This window comes from Ascaphus truei, unplaced genomic scaffold, assembly GCF_040206685.1.
Source record: "Ascaphus truei isolate aAscTru1 unplaced genomic scaffold, aAscTru1.hap1 HAP1_SCAFFOLD_869, whole genome shotgun sequence".
NCBI classification, from domain to species: domain Eukaryota; kingdom Metazoa; phylum Chordata; class Amphibia; order Anura; family Ascaphidae; genus Ascaphus; species Ascaphus truei.
In genome coordinates, this window is record NW_027457208.1 from 129,197 (window position 1) to 150,555 (window position 21,359).

General features: G+C 45.2%; 1 protein-coding gene across 1 annotated transcript in view; it reads left to right on the plus strand.

Moving 5' to 3' along the window:
• Window positions 1–20,622, plus strand: part of LOC142486442 (signal-induced proliferation-associated 1-like protein 3) — a gene marked incomplete at its 3' end in the record, with an annotated part of 116,512 nt that extends 95,890 nt beyond the window's left edge. The window contains 8 exon segments of the mRNA XM_075585034.1: window positions 1,052–1,182; window positions 4,618–4,806; window positions 7,624–7,798; window positions 9,073–9,176; window positions 10,444–10,601; window positions 11,099–11,675; window positions 13,397–13,671; window positions 20,383–20,622. Coding sequence (XP_075441149.1) covers window positions 1,052–1,182; window positions 4,618–4,806; window positions 7,624–7,798; window positions 9,073–9,176; window positions 10,444–10,601; window positions 11,099–11,675; window positions 13,397–13,671; window positions 20,383–20,622 — 1,849 coding nt within the window.
• Window positions 20,623–21,359: the final 737 nt, after the last annotated feature.

A 21,359-nucleotide genomic window follows, 5' to 3' on the forward strand; every position in this document is an offset into this window, starting at 1 on the left:
AATAGGAGGGAGAGAAAACTGAGGGTGAGACATGCAGAGGCTTCTGGGAGAGTCCAGAGTCTCTGATACAGTGGCCAATCTTTAAATTACAATTGTTTAGATGTCTAGATTGTGAGACTGACTGTGTGTATGTGTATATCTCTCTCTCTATCTATCCTACGGCTTTAGCTGAAAGTGTATTTGGGGTGGAATGCAGTTTTATATGCCCGAGTGGTTCACCTAATTACAAATCCACATAGCCAACTGAGACTCAGCCTTTAACTTGTTAGATGAATGCAAATTATGATCCTGAGTACGTGTATATCCAGCCTAATTGGTCCAATATCATTTTATTGTGTAACAAGCTTTCTGTTCGTACCTGAGACATGAGGGACAGCTTCTAATTTCACATGTCTGATCTGCTTGTTTCTCCGGAGAGCAGAATCCCTATTAGCAGTAGTAATTATAAGGACGATATCAAATTAGTACCCTAAGCACTAACCGCACACCGTATAATGAGTGCTGCTCAACATAGATATATATATTCTGTACTAACATTAATCCCAGAAAGCGGTAACATACAGTGGTACAGAGTAGTGATGAGAATGGGCAATGGCGTCAGTCTCACTGATATTTAGCATCGGTGTCTCATAGAATTCAATAAAGTTTCGTGGAAATAATGGAATTTTAACTGAAAAAGTATACATTTGATCAATGTCCAGAACCCTAAAATCTCACGTGTCCTTGCAAGTTGACATCTCTGAGCCAAAAGGGTAACTCCTTTGCTTTGACAGGGGCCAGCAAAACAACGGGTTAACCCTTTCTCGTTACACTCTGACTCTCAAGGAGCAGAGACACCCATGGTGTAATTATGGTATAGCAGTCGTAGCACCGTTGACATATTTGCCCCCACATCTTCTGGTGCTATTTCACAAGACAATTGGAGACGCTGGAAGACACCGTACAGACCATCCAAGTGTGGTGTCGGCACTACAAAGCGCTTGCGGAATAGCACTGCTTGAGAGATGTGGCCCATTATCTTCGTGTAATCACAACCTGGCTCCTCTTCCAGAACATAACAACTACTTTGGAGTTGATGAGAAGCTGGGACCTGTGGCCGTGAGTGTGAAGAGGGAGAAGCTGGAGGAGAACAAGGAGTTTGGACCACAGTACCAATACAGAATCATCTTCAGGACCAGCGAGGTAAGGGCGTGTACCCTTCTCCTGCATTAAAGGTGCTCCAAGGTTTCTTCACCACACTTTTTAGATAGGTGTCGTCCTGACTCCTCTCTCCTCATCTAACAGAGACAGGGTGGGCTAGAGTTTTAATGTGGCTGTTTTTCTCTCAATGTTTTTTGGTTACAGATTTATTTTCCTGCACTTTACAATATGGTCTCTTTTCATCTCTGGTTTTTTTCCCCCTGTTCATTGGTGGGTTTTTTTTTTTCTGTGTATTTTATTCCTAAACCCCTCTCATTTAGTGACATTAGTAGACCTGAAAGAAACGTATCTGAGAATGTGAAGCTCAGACATTTTTTAAGATAAGATCCTTTGTGGTCTACATGGAAAACAGCTCAGTGCTGCTGCCTGGTGGAGAAAGGGAGAATAATGCTAGGTCCCCAGTGCAGCCGGCAGCGCACGCGCCTCTTACCAGCCCCTTACCTTGTTCCTGGCTATCCCCGTTCCCTCGTCACTTCCCTGCTCACTGCGGCCCGTGACGCGTCAACCAGCAGGGGATACAAGAGGATTGTGATGCAGCGGGGAGCCAATCGAGAGGGGAGATGGGCAGCCTGGCATGAACAGGGGAGTGTGGTGGTGGTTTTATAAATCTGCAGAACAATGCCTGCGGGTACAGCGGGTATCTGGAGTGGGAAGGGAGAGGTGATACGTTGGCCACGGTGTGGGGGGGGGGGGCGGTGGGGGCTCACAGACATACATACACGGAAAATGTGTGACATAGCCACGCCCACCGGCCCCGTTTTGCCCACGCCCCGTGCCTAAATAAGATGCCTGCAGATCGCGGTGAAGCGCCGTGCACGCGCCGCCAGGACACCAGCGGGGCGTGCAGCGAGCGGGGCCTTGGCCTAAGCAGGAGATGCCATGTTAACACGCTACTGCCGGCCTTACAAAAATGTTTATTTGCAAACTAAAAGTTATTGCACCTTTTTAGTAAGATGTTGACCTGATCAGGCCTGAAATGACGTCACCTCCAGACTGCTTTATCAGTCCCGGCACCAAGGAGATTGTTCAGTTTGACAACTTGTGGGTTTCAGGTCCCTGAGTTGTATCACTCATGAATTTCTTACAAAAGGGACACTGTTTCCAGCGAGGTTTCTGGAGCAGCACAAACCTCACTGCAGAACAATGCTCTGTCTGTTTGGGATCCGGGAGACGGATGAATTTCACAGTGCCTTTTGGTGTTCTGCAAGTTCAAGCTTGCATAATTCTCAGTTGCTATTCACTCAAAAGGACAGTGTGCTTATTAAAAGGCGCATCCATTCTTAATCAGGCATGATGTTATCCGCACGTATTAAACACCTGTAGTACAATCACTTCACTTTAAAGTAAAATGTACACATGTGCATACACGCCCACGCACATACACACCTGCGCATGCGCATACACGCCCGCGTATGCATCCGCATACATGCACATATACCCACATGTGCACACAAACCCACGTGTATACATGTGTATAATATACACACACATATATACATATATATATTTATTACACACACACTCTCTTCCCGCCCCTCTTCCCCTCCCCCCCCCCCCCCCCCCCAGCAAGCTCAAATCCCAATACCCAACACATCATATGTGTTGGGGTTTGAGCTGCTGGGAATGTGTGTGTGTTAATTCAATTTCTAACTGGCAACAGTTGTTTGGAAGTAGGTGCCCCTCCCCCCAGAGCTCACCGCTCCCCACCTTTTTAACATGGGAGGTTTTCTCATTTTGCTGTATGGACGGGACTCACTGTGGTTGTTTCCTCTCATACAGAGGTAAAAGGAAGGGTTCACAGGGTAGTGTTAGGACCTGCATTATTGGTTATACCTTGACGTGGTATGCAGGCTTATAACGCTTTGGCCAAAGGGTTTAACTAAATAACCAATAAAATATTATTATTGAAGTATTTACACTTTATACTTATTACCATATATGTTTTGTCAATTGGATGTAGCATTGGGCTCCCCTGTCTTTTGATATGTATAGCTGCAGTGTGTGCTGGGTGATAATGGTGAAAGGCGGGGTTGCAGACCTGTCTAAGACATGTAAATGAGCACACAGTAATATTTCCATTTGCTATATGCGTTACTGTGGAGGGTTTTTGTCACTTTTTTTTACCCACCATAACTTAACTAAGCATGGTGAAACCTATCCCTGCTTCATTTTGCATAACCAGTATAACCAACCCCACACTGAAGAGACCCATTAAGGTCGAAACAGCTGTCTGTTGGTGGGTTTACAGGCTATGCATCTTAACCCTGGCTGTGCTCAAAGCTGTGAAATGCAGCAAGCATAAACTTACAGGGGACCATGTTATATGGTTTTGAAGCAAACGGTGGCACTGTATGCTCATTTGCATGTCTTTTCCCAAAATCCCTTGCTGCAGTGGAAGCAATGTGTGCTGGTCTACTATATATCACTGATCTTCTCTTCTGGCAATGTTACAATGATCAGAGATCAGTGTATCTTCAAAGCTCGCACAAATAAAACATTTTGTTAGCCACAGAACGGTATCATCTATTCGTTTTTGATTATTAAGCTCGGCTAACACGGTACAGCTACATCTACATATATTTTATATATCTCGTGTTAGCCGAGCTTTAATAATCAAAAACGAATAGATGAAACCGTTCTGTGGCTAACGAAATGCTTTTATTTGTGCGAGCTTTCGAGATACACTGATCTCTTCTTCCAACCCTGTTACACTGAGTAAAGCAGGCAAGGTTTAACTTAACATTCCAAGATGCACTGATTTTATCTGTGACTGAAACCTATCGCTCCCCCTGTGTAGTATGCGATTTATAGACTATTTAACACATCAAGTCATAAATCGCATACTACGCAGGGGGGAGGGATAAGCTTCAATCACATATCACATTCCAGGATGCACCGTTTTTAAGTTAAACCTTGCCTGCTTTATTCAATGTAACATCGCCGGAAGAAGAGATCAGTGTATCTCGAAAGCTCACACAAATGAAAGCATTTAGTTATCCACAGAACGGTATTTCGTGTGTGTGTGTGTGTGTGTGTGTGTGTGTGTGTATAGGGATATGTATGTATGTGTATATATTTGTCACTATCCCAAAGGGCTTACAATCTAATTTTGTGGCCTCAGGCACAGGGGAGATAGTGACATAACCACGGTCACAAGGAGAGCTGGCTACTGGGATTTGAACCGGGTTTACCTAAATGAGGCTACTTAGGCTTGCTTGATTGTTATCTCTCTGTGGCAGGGGCTCGCTGTGAATGCTAAATGTGTTCTACAGCACTGTGTATACGGACAGCGCTGTATAAGAAAAGAGAGAATTCTGTTATTATACTAGTCCAGCCATTGACAGGCTGCTATATTGAACACTGAGGATGCATGCAGTTTATGGTAAAGCGGCTGATGTAGGCTCTCCTTTCCTGCAGCTGGTGACCCTGAGAGGTACCGTCCCAGAGGATGCTGTGCCATCCACGGCAAAGCACGGAACAGTGAGGGGGCTGCCGATGAAGGATGTCCTGGAATACATCTTACCGGAGCTGAACACACACTGCCTGCGCCTCGCCATGAACACGCCCAAAGTGACGGAGCAGCTGCTGAAACTGGACGAGCAGGTGGTAAGTGCTGGGCACACAGTGGCACGCCTGCTATCTCACTGATAAGGAACCAGTCCTGGGTTTGTGTTTGATTTAGCAGATCTGCAATCAGTGGCAGCAGTATGATGGTACGTGGCGGTATGGAATAACACGGATATTCTATTTGCACACCCAGCGTACCAGCACTTTCTTTTTATTCTCACACCCCCCACTTTTGTAATTTGTAACCCAGATACCGCTGCTTTTGTTTTTATATCCAGAATATCACTACTTTTCTATTTACCCGCACTGCACCCCCCTACTATTTTGTATTTTGAAACCTACAGTACCACTGCTTCATCATTTCCACACCCAGCGCGAGCAGATCCCGTCATTAAAGCAGTGATAATAAGCAGAGGGGAAGCTCTTGTGTAACTTAATTAAACTGTCGATGACAGGTAACCTCGGCTGCCGCCTTAGTCACCGTACCGGTGTGGCACGTATCTGGTTATAGTTATATTTCGTCTCCGCTCCTTGCCGTACAGAAGTGAAACCAGTGCAGACTTTCTTCCCTCCCGGGTTTAAATGTGTTTTATTTGATGAGGATTGTTTGTAGAAGCGCATCTCCCGTAATGAATGGCTCGTCATAAGAATGTCTGCGCACTGCATAAACTGTTCCGTTTAGGAGGAGTGCTAGGTGTCACTGCTGTATTATAGGCTGCGTCTCGATTTAACCCCGGTAATAACCGTTTTGTGTAGTCACTAATACTTCTAGTTTGAGAAGGGCTGAGTTTCCTTTTTAAATAGTGCAAGCAAGTGTTACTGTGCTGTACAGAATTGGGGTTACGTGCATAATACGTGGAAGGAAACATTGAGAGAGAGGAGTCTGTACCCCGAAGAGCTTACAATCTAATAGTGTGTTGAGAGACATACAGAGATGGACATACATGGCAATGTGCAGTATATAGGGCTATGTTGGGAGGGACACGGGGCCAGCTTGATGGCGGTGCCATTGCCCCTAGGCCCGCGCTTACGGAGGCCCCACAACATTTAAACTGATTTCCCGGGGAGAGCGCGGAACCTCTGTAAGCGACCAAAACGCCACACTTCATCGCTGGACACTTTAACGTGATGTCTGCTCCTGCGCGCGACCGCCATCCACCGCACACCCAACAAGTCAGGTCTGCCGCTTCGACAACCGCATTTTTAAATGTCCCACGTGGGATCGGTACACTGTCTAGACAGGCCACTCCGATGTGTCATCTTTAAATGTCCCGCTGGAGACTTGGCTTGTTGAGTCGGGTGCGTGGCCGACAGCGGGCATGGCAGTTGGGCGCAGGAGCGGACATCGCGGCTAGGTGTCCTGCAGCAAAGTGTCCGACGGCGGCGTTTTGGTTGCGGACAAACGTCCCATAGCGCTCTGTATGTACCTTCTCTCCGGAGCCGGCATCTCCTGCAATCATGTGACGGCGCGTCGCCATGACAGTGTGATGTAGCAGGAGGAGATGCTGCTCTGGACAAGGTAAGAGGCCCCGCCAAAACCCCACTGCACCAAGTTCTGCAGAACTCCCGCAGACAATGGGTCACCTTATGTGTCTATACATTATTCTTCTTTTTACGTAGAATTTATTTGTTGAAAACACTCTGTCCATTGTCCCTTGTTACTTGCAATTCAGCCACACCCTAGTTAAAGCAACAAATGTAACTTTAAAAAATATATATTTACACAGAATTGGAGCAGAGGGTCTCTGGATCTGAACCCCGTTAATTTCAGCTTGGGGACCCCCCTCCTTCTGGAGACACTTGCCTCTGTAGTAGGTGCCAGTAGCTTCTCTGCTCGGCTACCAGGGATCACGTAATCGCTGCTGTTTAAAGCCCCTGTGCCCTGTGGGCCAATAAAAAGCCGTGACATCACGTTCGGCTTCCTATTGGTCTGCGTCACGCGGGAGCATTGAAATGTAAAGCCCAGCTGGTTCAGCCGGAGCGGCTCTCGGCGCATAGTACACAGGTAAATATCTCCGGAAGCAGGGGTCCCGGAGCTTAAATTAACGGGGTGCAGCTCCAGAAACCCTGCTTCAATACGGAGTTTAAAAAATAACAAAAAAGCGAGCTTGAATGGCTCCTTTAAGAAAAGCTGTTATCTGAATGTTTGCAAGTCAGGTAATAAGGGTGTAATAAGGGTGTGTGTTTTTGAGATATCGTGAAAGACCTAAATATTAATAGGTAAAAGCCCAAGTAATGGACTTCATGGTTCTCCTCTGTGTGCCGTCATTCGTGTTCTGCATCTCTGCAGTCCAACGGTCACCTTCTGTGATGTCATGTATCTGTGATGTCATGTATCTGTGATGTCATGTATCTGTGATGTCATGTATGACGAGGGGAGAGTTGAAAAGGGTGTTTTTTTTTAAGTAGTAATTTCAGCGTTTCTTTAGCAGTGCTATTTGTCCAGCATTCGAAGTGTCTTTGCTGCTAGATAATTTAGTTACCTTCTATATTTCTGCAGCGGTGGATTTCAAGATCTGCCGCCCCATGGCACTTAAATGTGGGGCTGCCTTCCCTTTCCGAATCGCAGCGTCAAACGACGTCGCGTTGCCATGGTAACGCGACGTCATGACGACATTGTTAGGGTGAACCGCACCTTTAAAGGTATCATCCGCGCCTTTTAAAAAGAAATATTATTTTTGTTTCCTGTCCTTTATTTATGTTCATATCTGCACACCACTTTGTAAGTTGGAGAGAGCCCCTTACAAATCCCTGCTGCCCGGGATAGAACAACATGGCGGATAGAATCGGAGGAAGCTCTCAGTCCAGCTGTCGAGAAGCAGATTTCATGCAGTGTTGCTTTATCTTCTCCTCCAGATCTGCACGAAACACAAAGTAGGGATCCTATATTGCAAGGCAGGACAGAGCTCTGAGGAAGAGATGTACAATACGGAGAGCGCGGGGCCAGCCTTCGAGGAGTTCCTGTCCTTAGTGGGCGAGAAGGTCTGTCTGAGGGGCTTCAGCAAGTACGCGGCCCAGCTAGACACCAAGAGTAAGTGACGTGGCGAGTGCACTAGGCCGGGTAAAGGGCAGTTCCCAGCAGCAGAAAGATAACAGGCTCGTGAGACTTTCCATGCTGACACATACCTCGCACCCCACTGAAGGCACTGGGCTACTTAATAAATATGGGCAAATGCACTTCCAAAGCTTCTCACTGATATCAGCAGTTGTCAAGGAGTCTTAGACACCTGTATTTTATAGGAAGGTTTTCAGCCAGTTACAATAACACATACTGAGCTAGAAGGGATCCTGACATTGGAGGGTGGGTATCAAGTGGGACTGGTTAGGGGAGGAGTTAGGGGAGTGGTTATTGGAGCAGCTGGGGGAGGATTTATAGGGAAAGTTTTTAGGAGCTGTTAGAAGCGGATTACAGGGAGCGGTTATAGAAGCAGTTGGGGAGGAGTTAGGGGTCACAGGGTTGATGGAATAATTGTAGGAGAGTGGTTCCAAACCCTCTTCTCTGGAACCCCTGGCAACACCACGTTTTTAGGAGTAACCAGTGCACGTGCTGCACAGAGGTGGATGCATCTAAATTGGTTGTTCGCCGCAGAAACCTATTGTGACCAGGGTTCCCGAGAAGAGGCCTGGGATTCACTATTATGGGGACCAGCTGGGGGAGGTCAGAGGAGAAGCTCTCTTATTTAGAAACCTGGTCTGTCTGAAGTTCCCGAGGAGTGTTGCGATCCTCTGCTATAGGAGAAGCTGGAGGGTGCAGTTAGAAGAGTTATGGGGCGTGGTTACAGGAGGAGGCGGTAGTTAGAGGAGAAGTTGGGGTAGGGGTTAAAGGGCATAGTTATGTGAGCAGCTAGGAGAGGGGATAGTCAGCACAATATTATGTTATATATTATAAGGAGATGTAGCAAAAGTTGCACCTACAACTCCTGCAAAGGTTTCCTTTGTAACATAGTCACCAGGACTGTGGTTGCTAATCTCTGCTCCCAGGCGATCAGTGCCAGATGTACAAGGTTAACAAACAGCATACATCTGCCTCTGATGAAAATTGACGCCGATTTAATTTTTTTCTCAAGTGTCTCAGAGCAAATTGCACCCTTTTGATACATATGCCCCACTGTGCAGAGACGCATCAAATAAAGTCTCATGTTGGTCCATCAAAAAGTATCTCAACCTATATCAAGGAAATACACGAGCAGTAGGAAAAATGAAAAGTAAAGACCGTTTGCACCAATAAATCAGTGACTTCTTGTTGGGGACTGGGGCTTAAATAAGTACATTTTATATTCATTTCCCACTCTTGTTTTTGTACAGCGGATTCGACTGGCACACACTCTCTGTACACCACCTATCAGGACTATGAGATAATGTTCCATGTGTCCACAATGCTCCCATATACTCCCAATAACCGGCAGCAGGTAAGGCTACTCCTCTATCTGTACACAAAGGGAGACTTGTGCGATCTTCAAGGCAGAGAAGGAAGTGTTCTCAACCCTGACAAACCGCAGCCCACTTTACCTAGGTGCATACAAATAATATTGCTATAGTAGGGGCTTCTGTTTTTAAGGGGCATTCCCACCTAGTACCAACTGCATAACCATGTGCCTAACCTAGTACCATAACCTAGTACCATGTGCTAACTGCAACATGTTTAAGTTGTTAAATCTGGGTGATTGGTGCATTTTGTGTTTAACCAAAATCTGACAGCTACAAAAATATATATTTTTAAACTTAGGAGCGTACAGGAAAAATATACTTGAATAGTGTGTCCGTGCGTGTGTACATACACATTGTTGCCCTATTTTTATGATGTAATATTAAAAGCAGACTGCACCACAATTAATAATCCCTGTAAATTATTGTTTTCATGCTAGGTAAAATGTATGTATATTTAATATATAATGAAAGGAGCTAATATGATGGTTTGTACAGCATTGTACAATATTCATATGTATCTATTGCATTCTAATATATACTGTATTTATATCCACATGCATGAAGTTATGGTGGGTGAAAAAGGCAACAAGAAACCTCCACCGTATAGCATATAGCAAATAAAAAGATCACTTGTGAACACATTCACATGTCTTAGGCAGGTCTGCACCCTGCCTTTCACAATTATCCCCAGTATACAGTGCTCCCACTGCAGCAAGGGATTCTGCGAAATGACATGCAAATGAGCACACAGTGGCACCTTTTGTCTCAAGTCCACATTACACGGAGAACCATTAAGTAAATGCATGCTACTTTAAACACAGCTTGGGATGAGATGCAAAGCCAATAAACCCAGACTATGCTCATTTGCATGTCATTTCCCAGAATCCCTTGCAGGGGAAGCACTATGCTACGTGATAATGGCGAAAGCAGGGTTGCAGACCTGTCTGACATGTGAATGTGCTCACAAGTAATATTTGTATTTTATATAATTACAATACAACATTTAAAAACCTCTCAAATTATACAATTTTAAAGAAAAAAAATCTGCAATTAAGTTATTGTGTTTTGAAAATTTAATGATGCACTTTTACCAAATGAATCTCTAGGATCCGCTGATGGATTCTAGCATTACTGCAGCGTAGCACAGAATAGAAGTCAAAGACAAATGATCTAGAACATTTTTGAAGAACCACTCATCTAGAGCACTGGTTAATGTTGCTAATAGTCTCCCTCCTCCCTTTACTTCAGCTCCTCAGGAAGAGACACATAGGTAACGACATAGTGACGATCATCTTCCAGGAGCCGGGAGCACTACCCTTCACTCCCCAGAACATCCGGTCTCATTTCCAGCACGTGTTCATCATTATCAGAGCCTACGACCCCGGCACTGAGAGCGTCTGCTACAGGTATGTTCATGCCGGTCAATGTGGATATACCTTCCAGGGAAGAGAGCGAAGTAGATCTTGTTACGTTCAGTTGCAACTTGGATCAGGGAGAAAACTAAACAATAATAAATAGTTTCCCTGGTGAAGAGTTGTCCAGTATGGGTATGTACCCAATGATTTGCATTTGATGAAGGGAACAATCTGGCATTTCCTGCCGCCCCCTACTACCTGCACAGGTGAGTGTCCCCTAGTATGTTTGCTCTGGTCTTTTCCTCTGGAGCACCCTCTTGTTCTTAAATGAAAAAGAGGTTGGGTAAAGATTGTAATAAAAAACCTTATGTCTCGAAAGCAATAAACATGTCACAGACATTAGGTCACTTTGGTCCTACATGGGATTAACCCTTTAACCGATGAAACATGCTAATGTCAATAGGTCATTCTGGTCCTACTATAAACTTCCCTATTATGCAGACTGTTTCAGCCCTTAACTGTCCCCCTGGTTTCTCACCTCCCCACAGCGTGGCAGTGACCAGATCCAAAGACGTTCCCCCCTTCGGGCCTCCAATCCCCAATTGCGTCACCTTCCGCAAGTCCGATGTCTTCCGGGACTTCCTACTGGCCAAGGTCATCAATGCAGAGAATGCAGCGCACAAGTCGGACAAGTTCCACACCATGGCCACCCGCACGCGGCAGGAGTACCTGAAAGACCTGGCCGAGAACTGCGTCACCAACACGCCCATCGATACGACCGGCAAGTTCAACCTCATCTCTCTTGCCTCCAAGAAGAAGGAAAGGACTAGAGCGCGGCCGGCGGCCGAGCTGCATAGCACAGGTGCCTTGTCTTGGCGGGTTGCTGCCCAGGACTTTGCCCAGGCGGCAGAGACTGAGTGTGCTCTGGGCATCTCCAATGAGTTTATGGTCCTGATTGAGGTGGTCACCAAGGAGGTCGTGTTTAACTGCTTCTGTGCCGATGTGATCGGCTGGAGCCCGGACCAACTGGCCATCAAAATCTTCTATGGCCGAGGGGATCACATACTGATACGAGCCGTGGACAGGAACGCAGAAGACATCCGGGAGATCGTGCAGAGGCTAAAGGTCAGTGGCATCTCTTCATAATAACCAATAATTATTGATCTCAGTATCTGTTCTCCCTGAGCAAATCACCTTTTCTCCCTACACCTGAAGCATAAAGATTAGAATGACAACAATAATGATGGTATAATAGTAATGTAATAATAAAATACAGACACGGTGTAGTAAATGTGTCATATAAAATAAAACAAAGGGAAAAGGGGACACCCAAAATAAGCTCCAGTCTAGACAATTACAAATAGCTAAAATGACATTGCTAAGGCAGTGAAATGGGGTTTAATTACAACACAATTAATTGGTTATATGTGTGTGTGTGCGTAATCATAACCACTGCACTTGTGTGTGCAATCATAACCAGCACGTACGTACATAATCATAACCAAAGCGTGTGTGCGCACACATATAAATATGTGCGGCAGTTCTGATTACGTAGAGCCGTACAGAGAATCTTGCAGGCACAATGGGCTCTTGTCTCGCAGCGCTTGCAATCTAATTGTCCTGCCTAAGGCCTCGGCCATGCTCCCTGCTGGCGTGCTGTGGCGCAGGGAAAGCGGGTGCTTTCCCTGGCCTTGCGGTTGCTTACTGCACGCGCCGTCGGGGTGGGCGCGTCACTGGCCGGGGGCGGGCCAGTGAGGTCATGGAGCTGGTTCGCCCTCATTGGGCGAACCGCTCACGTGACTGGCCTGTCGCGCCGGCAAGCGGGGGAATTTTAAATTCCCTTAAGACCTGCGCTTCCGCGCGCTTGCGGAAGCGTGCGCGAGCCCCTACTAAAGCTGCTCTAATTGCAGCTGTAGGGGCTCAGTGCTGAGCGGGAGCGCGCTTTAGCGCGCTTCCGCCAGCAAGCAAGGAACATGGCCAAGGCCTAAGGCTGCGTCCAGGGTCAGCGCCTGAGGCGCGCTGAGGCTTCTCAATGAGCCCCTGCAGCCGCAATGAGAGCGGCGTTAGCAGGGGCTCGCTCACGCTTCCGTAAGCGTGCGGAAGCGTAGGTCTTATTCAAATTATAGATTTTCGCACTCACGGGAACGCAGGGCCGGTCACGTGAGTGGTTCGCCCAATGAGGACGAACCAGCTCTGCACGGCTGCAGTCCTATGGACGCAGCCTAAGACACCCCTTGGGGATTTGCCCAAGGTCAGAAAGTTACTCATTATTTCTGAGAAAAGAGAATGTGTCTAACACAGCACTGAAGATAAGTGTTAACACAAAGGTTTAGTGTAACATATCCATAATCATACCCAACGTTTCTATCCACGCAGGAACCTTCATCAGTGCTGTGTCCCCTTCTTCCTGCTGTTTGGGTGAAGTACTTTTGAATGTACTTCACAAACTGACACATGCACTTGCCATTTAGTAGTATGACGTGGTTGCAGGCTTGACCTGTTGTGGCCAAAGGATTAAACTAAATGACCCATACTGTACTTGTGAAAAGAAAAAAACCTTTAGGAATGAACTAGATAATTTTCCACATTGGAGGGTGTGCATTGGGGCTTCTTTGTTTACTGTTGTATATTTGAGGTCACTTTCCCAGTGCACTATATGTGGCACAATTACATATATAAATATAGAATACTGTGAGTCTAGGTTTGAGGTTTGAGGTGTGTGTGTCTATTTTTGTGGGGAAATCCAGCACACTGTATATATTTTTGCACTGCACTGAACATAAGCTGCATATGGCCTGGACTTATCCCCTGCACTAACTCCACCATGTACAACTCTACGTCCCCAGATCATGACCACAGGCTGCGAGACGGTGGACATGACTTTGCGCAGGAATGGGCTGGGCCAGTTGGGCTTCCATGTGAAGTACGACGGCACCGTGGCCGAGGTGGAGGATTACGGCTTTGCGTGGCAGGCTGGCCTGCGGCAGGGCAGCCGCCTGGTGGAGATCTGTAAGGTGGCCGTGGTGACGCTGACCCACGACCAGATGATCGACCTGCTGCGCACCTCTGTCACCGTCAAGGTGGTGATCATCCCGCCCCACGAGGATGGGGTGCCCCGAAGGTAAGACTCCTTAAGATCCTATTACATGTCATACAACACCTCCAGATCTTCTAGAGTAATCACAGGGACAGCTCCAGATCTTTTATAGTAATCACAGGGACAGCTCCAGATCTTTTATAGTAATCACAAAGCACCATCAGATCCTGTTACAGTTATCACTGGGCACTACCACGTCCTAGAACGCCTTCAAATCCCACTGCACCTCCAGATTCCATTATACCTCCCATAGGGACACCTCCAGATTCCATTATACCTCCCATAGGGACACCTCCAGATTTCATTATGCCTCCCATAGGGACACCTCCAGATTCCATTATACCTCCCATAGGGACACCTCCAGATTTCATTATGCCTCCCATAGGGACACCTCCAGATTCCATTATACCTCCCATAGGGACACCTCCAGATTCCATTATACCTCCCATAGGGAAACCTCCAGATTCCATTATACCTCCCATAGGGACACCTCCAGATTCCATTATATCTCCCATAGGGACACCTCCAGACCGTGTTAGGCCAAGTTCAGGGTGGCTGCTACGGACGCTTGCGTCTGTGTGTGCCTCCCCCGCGTGCTCCTGCAGCCCGGCGATCTTTGCCTAGGCTGCAGGAGTTGAGTCGCGGCGTTTGGGACGTGGTGGGGGGTGGGGCGAACGTGTCACGGAGCTGGCTCGCTGAACCAGCTCACGCGACTGCCGCCCCAAATATCATTTTGGGTTGTAGCGGCAAAGTGTAGCAGCGTCAACGCTGCACTTAGCCGCCGGTGGAGTTTTCAGTTTGAACACTCCCACCGAACAACCGGAACTTGCGATGGGTGCGCGCATGTGCCGCGTAGCAGCCAACTTGAACTTGGCCTTAGTTATCACTGGCCACCTCCAGACTTTGTTACCGTTATCATTGTCCCAAGACAACTCTACATACAATGTATCTATTAGGGACATCTGCAGATCCAATCCGACTAATAATAGGTACACTTCCAGATCCGATTTGTTATCATAAGACACTGCCAGGTCACGGGGATACCCCCAGATCCTAATACTGTTACTATAGTCCACCTCCATGTTGGTCATCAAAGGAACACCTCCAGATCCTTTTACAGTTCTCATGGGGACACCAACAGATAATAATACAGTTATCATAGGGATACCACCAGACTAATTACAGGAACCCCTCCAGATTCTATTAAACTAATAATAGAGACACCTGCAGATCCAATTAGCCTGATAATGGTGACACCTCCGTATTCTGTTATAGTAATCACAGGACAACTCCAGATCCTGTGACACTTATTCTTGGGCGCCTCCAGATCCTAATAGTTATCACAGGGACACCTCCAGATCCTGTGACACTTATTCTCCAGATGTTCCTAATTTTCTCATATAAGGATTTGTAAGGGGTACTAATGCATGCATATCTTTGTATTGGGTCATCCATGTACATAGTGATTCACAGCAGTAATACACGTGGCATAAAAAGAGGAGACAATGAGAATAAGCTTCAGACCTAAAAATAAACATTGGAAAAGGAGTCCCTCCCCGAAGAGCTTGCAGCTTAATTTGTAAATAGGGAGACTTTACAGAGGCAGTAGGAGAGACACAGAGAGGGGATTAGCAGAGAATTATAAGATTTATTCATTTAGGTGTTCGGATAAAAAAGAAATTATGAATAAAATACACTGTTAAAAATAAAAATGAGCAGGGGTAAAAACTACAGGTGAAGAGACATCGTATTGTACAGTATGGGGAAGAAATCCTCAACAAATATGTGGGAAAAGTCCTTTCACCCACACTACTTCCTATTGTGTAAACTGTTTACGCCGTCATCGTTAGCTAACAAAATAATAATTGCCAGATTAAAATGTATACAAGACTCAAGGAAAGGTAGAAAGAAACATACTTATAGTTCACAGTAAACATGAAATATATACCTTAGAGGGATTGAATGTTTGAGAACACACGTACGTACTGGAACAGTGAACAGAGTTTATATTTCTGATAAATACAGAGGTATATAGAAAGTAGACACCTTTTAACATGTAGTTACGTGCACTTGGAGCGACTGTTCTGGGCCTGCTAAGACCCTGCAGCTGTGTAATCCCCTTCTGACATTCCAAGGTATCAGCACCCGTGGTTGCTTTATATTAAACCTGCGAGACAGAGTAGCTGTGCTGAGATGCACACACTGCTCTTCATATATATTATTATCCTACACACAGAGACCCATATCAATGTACATGCACATGCAATCATGGCAAAAGAGCTACATGTACATGCCCAACGTGCAGATCTGTCTGGAATGGTGATGGTCATCTCTCCTCTTGCATGGGAAGGGACACATACCAATCACTTTAACTATCGTGTGTGTGTGTGTGTGTGTGTTATCCCTTCACTTTATAACTACTCTTGTTGTGCAATGTGTGTGTGTGTGTGTGTGTGTGTGTGTGTGTGTGTATATCTATATATATCTATATATCTATATATCTAACAATGAAAAGAAAAGCATCCCAACTCGGCACTCAAGTATACTCAGTACAAATATCAAAGAAAATTATGATTTATTTAACAGCACAAATAATCAAACATAAAATACAAAAAATATTCAAACAAACCCTGACATCCTCCTGTGATAGAATATGTAGCAGACAGGGGAAATCCACTATGAAGGTACTGATGGACCCCTAATACCCAAAGCAAGGGGGGAAAAGCCTATAAGCACAAAATATATGTAGAACAAGGGGTTAACAATAACCCCTTGAACCTACAAGGCCGGCCTCACCCCTAGTAAATATAAAAACCACACAGCAAGCATAGATAACACATGCACCAAATTGCCTAATACATGCTGATGTCAAATACATATGTTATATACATACACCGTAAATGCAGTTGGTATAATCAAGGCAAACCAGGCACAGTACCAAAAAGAGACTGTTAGTATGGGATCAGCAATGGTTAACAGTTCCCATCAGTTACCATAGTCCATGAGACCATCCATGCCACACTGTGATAGTAAAATGTCCAAAGGGTAAAGATCTTCTAATTGAGGGGTCCCTCCGCAGGGGAGTCAGGGAAAAACAAACGCCCCAACACGTGTTTCACCTCTGCTTCATCAGGGGGCTTATATATCTATATATCTATATATAATATATCATTGATTATAGTGGCACTCCACTAACAATGGTGTAATACCTGGGTGCTTTAGTGCAAGTATTTGGGTATAGTAGAAAGTTATATCAGGAACACCAGGACTTAAGCAAAAAGTTTATTACGATTGTCAAAAAAAAAAAATATATATATATATCTTCAAACACAAAGCGTGTATATGTGTGTACAGGTAGTCCTCCCTATCCAACGTTTCACTTTACAACGAATGGCGTATCCAACGCTTTACAATGCAACCCTTTGGGCCGTTTTTCGACGCCCGAATGCGTTATCCAACGCTCAGCGCCACTGATTAACATGGGACTCACTTTACAACGGTTTCACTATCCAACGCTACTTCCAGAACGGATTCCGCTGGATAACCGAGGACTGCCAATATATAGCAAATAAAAATAGTACTTGTGAGCACATTCACATGTGTTAGACAGGTGTGTGGCTAGCAAAATGTATAAGTGGACAGTGCAGCTTGCACTTCCCTTACTGTTTCCTCCAGTCACACCGTGCTATGTTCTGTAACATGGAGGAGGTCTTATGTAAAATGGCTTCAGGATCATTCACTGTAACTGAAGAAAGTTTGTCAGCAAAATGAACATATGACTCATTGCTACATCACACTCATCAAATACACAGACACTGTGACATACGGGATGCATGTATTCTTACTGTATTCCTCTGGCTAGAGCACTGCAACATTAGATTATGGGCTTTGTGGGGACTGTGACTGTTGATGGGGGAAAAAGACACCACAGCGTCTTATCAATAAATCCAAAACGGGATTCGGTTTATTGCTCCGAAGTATTTTTACATCATGTTATAAAGTGATGAGCTGAGACTTGGGAGGAGTTTAATTTGCCCGGCTGCTCCCTTTATTCTGATGTCACTGTGTCCCTGTTTAGCGGCCGTCTGGAAATTCTGATTATCATTTCCAAAGAAGCAATGGCAGCCAAATCTTATTTATATGAAAGAAAATAATTAGATAATGACATTCTTTACAATATGTTTTTACGTCCACTATGAAGGATTGCACTCTTAAATCTAAAGATTTATTTTAAAGGCTTGGTGTATACTTTATAACGATATACAGGCGTTTTATAAAAGATACTTACAAGAAACAACATATTATTTATAAAAATAAAACAAAGAACACAAACAGATCTATATAAATTAACATAATTAAAAAAAAAACAACTGTACAGTATTACACCGAAACATATTTTGGGGGAAATTAATTGAAAAAAATTGTGCAATTAGGAATTATTATGTTGAGGTGAATAATGAGTAGTAATTACTGTAGTCCAGAGGGCCCCTATTAGCCAAATGAAATAAACTATTTATTAGGCACCATAACTAGATTGTAAGCTCTGCCGGGCAGAAACTTATTATGCCTGCGGACACGGTCAGCACTACACAAGATACAAATATTATTATGATTATTTCTTTCTCCCACCGAGGGGGGGGAAAAGAAAAGAGGAACAGTTCTGTAAATGCTGTTGGCAGTAATAAGTGATCCCGGAGCTCGCCACGCCTGCGTAATGCCTCCTGAGACAAGTTCAGACACTGCAGGTAGCAGCTCTTGCTCAGCCGACACCAGGAGCCGCGGTTTGTTGTTACATTTGCATTGGTGGGGGGGGGGAGGGTAAGCGTTTTGAGGGGACCACGCCATAACTAGGGAGCAATCACAAGCTGTGACAAAGGGGCTCTTCCAAGGTACAGTAAGTGCTGCAGAGTGAAATATCAACGGGTGTAATCGTGTCTGTCCCAGCAGTGTCCGTCTGTGTGTCTGCTTGCTAGACTAGTTTCAGTTAAGCGGAAGTAGCAAGTCCACATTTTTTATTGTGAAACAATTTCAGTGTCATTGGATCCTTAGAAAAATCAGATCCCCCTTAAAGGAATGATTTGTGAAAAAGGAATGTTTTGCTTTTCTCTGGGAACACTAGAAATACACAGCAAAAAGAGCAACTTATCTGTGCCATTGAGGAGCAAAAAGCAGTCATTGGATAAAGACGATGGATATTGGATAAGGAATGTAAAAACCTTCTGAGGCTTTTGTTTACCATTGAAATGTTATACATTTAAAAAAAAAATGTATATCAATACTTATACGTGTCAATTTTTTGTGCGTGTTAATGTCAGTGACATTTGACCTATCAAACATTTCACTGTCCTTCGTTCATTCTCATCCTAGGAGGGACTGCCTTTTTAAAGAGTGCGTGTGTGCGCGTGCGTGCGTGCGTGTGTGCGTGTGTGTGTGTGTGTGTGTGTACAGCCGGTCCTCGCTTATCCGACGGAATGCGTCCCACAAACCGCCGTCGGATTGTGGATCCATGTTAATCCGCTGCGGTAAGCGTCAGATAAGCGGTTCCAACGTCGGGATAATGCGTCCAGAGGACTGCATTATGGGGCATCGGATAACCGTTCAACGGAAAACGGACTGTCTGATACCGAGGACTGTGCGTGTGTGCGTCTGTGTGTCTCTGTGTTTGAACCTATTTTTTGTACTTTATCACACACTGGAGCATTGCGCGCGCGCGCACACATTTGGCCCCTAAAGACAGCCTAGACCTGCATATGTCGGACTGATCTGTTTGAAAGGATGACCTCTTTCCGTGCTTTGCTGCTTAATGCTGCTCTGATCTCATAGCGGAGTATGGATCATCAGATCTTACCCAATCCATCCCTTGCAATCCTCCTTAATATCAGAACTTAACACACTAACTGTGTAAACTGTTTTATTCAACTTGGAAATTGTATACATTGCCACACTTGCCGTGTCTTGTTTAAACTTTGTGTTGGTAGCAAACTCCAACACACAGCTTGTGTGTGTGTGTTTATTAGACATTTACATACATGAAGGGTATCGGTAAAGGTGCAGTATAGAAGCATCTCTCGTAGAACGAGGAATTCTAGATCAGGAGGTCCTACTGAGATGTGAAGGGGAAGGGTGGGAGGCTCGGGGGGAAGGGAAGGGAGTCTTGCTTTACTGCAAGGGTAGTGGGTGCATTTAAAACACTCCCAATAGTGGTAGGTTAGTTTAATACAGCAAAGACATTTAAGTGGACACCAGGGATCCTAACGTCTCCTATTGCTCGCTATAACTGCAGCCTATAATTTCTCCTATTATTCCATATATCAGCTCCTTGTAACTCCTATTGCTCACTATCACCGCTCTATAACTCCTCCCTAAAACGCCTCCTATTGCTCCATATAACGACTCTGTATAACTCCTATTGCTCACTGTAACCGCTCTATAACTCCTCCCTAACGCCTGTTGCTCCATATAACTGCTATCTATAACTCCTATTGCTCACTATAACCGCTCCCTATCACTCCTACTATTGCTCCATTAAATGGCTCTGTATAACTCCTCCTATTACCCCATATAACGGCTCTGTATAACGCCTCCTATTGCTCCCTATATCTCCTCTTAGAAACACGATGAAAGGGATTCTTTTTTGCTTTAACTCTCATTCACTACATGAATCCTTTTTGCTTTACGCCTTTAATACTTAAGCCCCCTACAAAAAAAAAACCCCCCGCTGTACCTCCTCCGCAGGGGATGGTCGGAGTCGTACGAGATGAACACCATGGAGCACAAGGAGTCGGAGAGTTTTCCTGCCGGCTCCCGGCCCCCCTACCGGAGCAATGCTGCCTGGCAGTGGAGCGGTTCCACCACGCACGGGGCCAACCCATGCCAGAAATGGGCGACCCCCAACCACCCGCAGTCTCTGACCTGCACCCCCAAACAGGCTCCAGCAGTGCCCATCCGGGAGTCACAGGCCCAGCACGGCAAGAGGTGAGCCGAAGGACTTCAATGCTGCTGCTGCTGCTTCCAGTTATCATATATTATTCTAGAAATCAGAATATTTTTATAATATTTAAGGAGCACCCTAAAAAAATCATTCATTTTACAGCATTGGAACGGTGGGGTCCTCCAGAGCTGGACTGCACTATTTTCAGCTTGGGTCACCTCTTGGTTCCCGAGAAACTTCCTGGTGAACTTACCTGTATTACTTCCTGGTTCCAGAGTTTGTAGCCATTTTGTTTCCCCTGAGCGAGATTTAAACCAGGTAACTTCAAAGGTAAGTATCTTGGGAACGAGGTGGGTCCACATAGCTGAAAATAGTTGCGTTTTGACTCCAGGGGGAAACCCAATTCCCACCCTGTAAAATAAATGGTGCTCCTTTTAATGATCATTTTTTATTTTTATTTTAAATGTTGCTGGCCGTGTACACGGCTTTGTTAATAGATTTTTTTGCAGGCACAATTAGTCCATGTTAAAGACCGGGCATTACCATTAATCCACCTAGAATGACTCCTAAACTATATATGTTTTTCTTATATTGTGCTGACAGACAGGGAGATAAAGTGTTAATCCACTTCAAAGGCAAGGACATTACCACTACACCACCTACAATGCACCTGAATTCTGATACATTATTACATTGTAATGTTGGTGCCAGAGATGAGGGAACTCGCCCAAGGTCACGAGGAAGGCAGACACTGGGATTAGAACGGGCGGAACCCAGTGCA